General features: G+C 42.0%; 1 protein-coding gene across 1 annotated transcript; it reads left to right on the top strand.

The window, feature by feature from the left end:
* The first annotated feature begins 1,098 nt into the window (after window positions 1-1,098).
* Window positions 1,099-2,143, top strand: LOC118570224 (trace amine-associated receptor 4-like). The gene is given in 2 exon segments (XM_036168580.1): window positions 1,099-1,461; window positions 1,463-2,143. Coding segments are annotated over 2 exon segments (1,044 nt in total).
* Window positions 2,144-2,799: the final 656 nt, after the last annotated feature.

Genomic DNA, 2,799 nt, shown 5'->3' with positions numbered 1-2,799 from the left:
ACAGATGCTTACCATTGGCTACCAGAGAGACGTGCCCAGAGTCAGCCCTGGAAAAACAAACCTGTGTCAAAGCCTGGGTGAGTCAGCCCTATGGTTTTCAGCTTATTAAAGTTATAAAATGACAGGTTGAACAATGTACACCTTGTATATCAAATTTGTTAGCAATTCGAAACTTGGAATCTATGTCCCCGAGGGTCCTCAACCACAGCTCTAGTTTCCTGAATGCAGAAGCTGAATGAAACAACAGCCATGAGATTTACAGAGTCTGTTAGCTTTATCGGCCATTTTTCTTCACTTTGGACCTTATTTATGTACAGTCTCGCAGTCTTGGCCACACTTTTACTCTAAATTCTGCAGACTCTCTTCGTCACATGGCAAAGAGAAATGCTTCTCAGTGGCAGAGGCAGCAGCTCACAGGGAAGATTGTTTTGTAAAAGAAACAGTTCGAGGCCAGCCTGGGTTACCAAGAGAGTTCCAGGAGAGGCACAAAGCTACACAGAGAAACCCTGTCTTGAAAAACCAAAAAAAAAAAAAAAAAAAAAAAGAAACAGTACAGCTGCAGATTATAACCATCACTTAATCTAATTAGCAATTTTACTGCTCATGATCATTCTTGAGGGGATTTTAATATAGAAAATAGGTTAATAGAACTGGACAAGAAAATTCTTGATCAGTTTATGGAATTGGGGCTATGAATTAATAAGATGGCATATGCTTCTACCTGGGATATATGGATGTTGGCTAACCATATCAATCCAGGATTTTTCAGTTGCCTTCTTGCTCAGGGTGTGGCCTCCGGCTAATATGGTTCTCTCCCGAGAGCTTGTGAGAATGCAAACTTGCAGCCCCCCACCTCAGAATCAGAGTCCAAGTTTTAGGAAGATCCACAAGTGATTCCTATGCACATGAGGTTTAGAGAAAACACTTTCCTGGTTCATAGGGACTTCCAACTTGGTTCAGACTTGCAAGCTAGCTAAGATTCAATGGACAATTGTCCTACCAATGGTTTTATTGTTCTTTTTCTTTTTCTTTTTTCTTTTCACAGAAATAAACACAGCTCTTTTGAAAAGGATTCATCCCACTCCCAAGACAAAGACAATGAATGCACCTGACCTCTGGAGTCCTCCAGAAGTACAGTTTTGCTTTGCTGTGGCTAACAATTCCTGCCCTAGGAAGGAGAGGCCCACGTTTGTCATCTGTGCCATGTACCTTGTCATGATTGGAGCAATAGTGATGACCATGCTGGGAAACATGGTTGTGATCATTTCTATCGCCCACTTCAAACAGCTCCACTCCCCAACCAACTTCCTTATTCTCTCTATGGCCACCACGGACTTCCTGTTGAGCTGTGTGGTCATGCCTTTCAGTATGATCAGGTCCATAGAGTCCTGCTGGTATTTTGGAGACCTCTTTTGCAAAGTTCACAGCTGCTGTGACATCATGCTCTGCACCACCTCCATTTTTCCACCTCTGTTTCATCTCAGTTGACCGCTACTATGCTGTTTGTGACCCTTTGCATTATGTCACCAAAATCACCATCCCTGTCATAGAGGTCTTTCTACTTGTCAGTTGGTCCATTCCCATCTTTTTTGCCTTTGGCTTGGTATTCTCAGAATTAAATTTGATTGGTGCTGAGGATTTTGTTGCAGCCATTGACTGTACAGGTTTGTGTGTGTTGATATTTAACAAGCTCTGGGGGGTGTTAGCTTCTTTCGTAGCCTTCTTTCTGCCTGGGACAGTCATGGTGGGGATTTACATACACATTTTCACAGTTGCCCGAAAGCATGCCAGGAAGATCGGTACAGGTCCTGGGACAAAACAGGCCCTCTCAGAAAGCAAGGTGAAAGTCACATCCAAAAAAGAAAGCAAGGCCACCAAGACTTTGAGCATTGTCATGGGAGTGTTTGTGTTGTGCTGGCTACCATTTTTCATCTTGACAATCATAGACCCTTTCATTGATTTTACAACCCCTGAAGATTTGTATAACGTTTTCCTCTGGCTAGGTTATTTTAATTCCACTTTCAATCCCATCATATATGGCATGTTCTATCCTTGGTTTCGTAAAGCTCTGAGGATGATAGTCACAGGAATGATCTTTCGTTCTGACTCTTCTACCTCAAGCCTGCATCCTGCACATTCTTAGGCAATGCCCCCCTTTAGCCTAGCTTCTTTTTAAAGAAACGATCTTGTATGCTCTTTCTTCCCAAGAAAAGAGGAGTTGGGTGGTTAGATGAGAAAATTTCCCAGCAGACATTATGGCCACCTGAGACAGCAGTAGATCTAACGTGCTTTTTGCCATTGTTGCTGGTGTGTGTATGCGCACCACAGCTCACAGAGTGGTTCATTTCTGGGCTGCTACATAGGGCACTCATTTGAACAAACAAGAAAACCAATTTCCAACAAATGCTGGGGACTCCTGAAGTGTGAAATTTGGGGATTTACTCCTTTGGCTTAAATTTAATGAGAATGTCCTCACTTGAACTTGGAACATCAGGGACAGAGACACAAACACTTTCTACAATTACTGACAGCCATGTACCATCTCTAATTATCCAAACCTCTGCTAAGACCTTTATTGTTTGTATAGAGGATTGATAAAGAGCTTGTGCATACCAGGGGCCCAAAAATTAAGGAATATGCGACAAGAGCAGGTAAAACAAAGCAGACAGTTATCAATACTTTCAGATTTAAGTCTCTTTTCAGGAAGAATTGATGAGGGATTCATCACATCTAATAATGCTGAACTGTCAGTAGATGAGAAAAAGAAGTAAAGAAAGAGTCTTAGCAAAACTAACTTTT

Source organism: Onychomys torridus, chromosome 19, assembly GCF_903995425.1.
Source record: "Onychomys torridus chromosome 19, mOncTor1.1, whole genome shotgun sequence".
NCBI lineage: Eukaryota > Metazoa > Chordata > Mammalia > Rodentia > Cricetidae > Onychomys > Onychomys torridus.
Note: the sequence above shows the minus strand (reverse complement) of the source record. Positions and strands in the feature narration are given on the sequence as shown.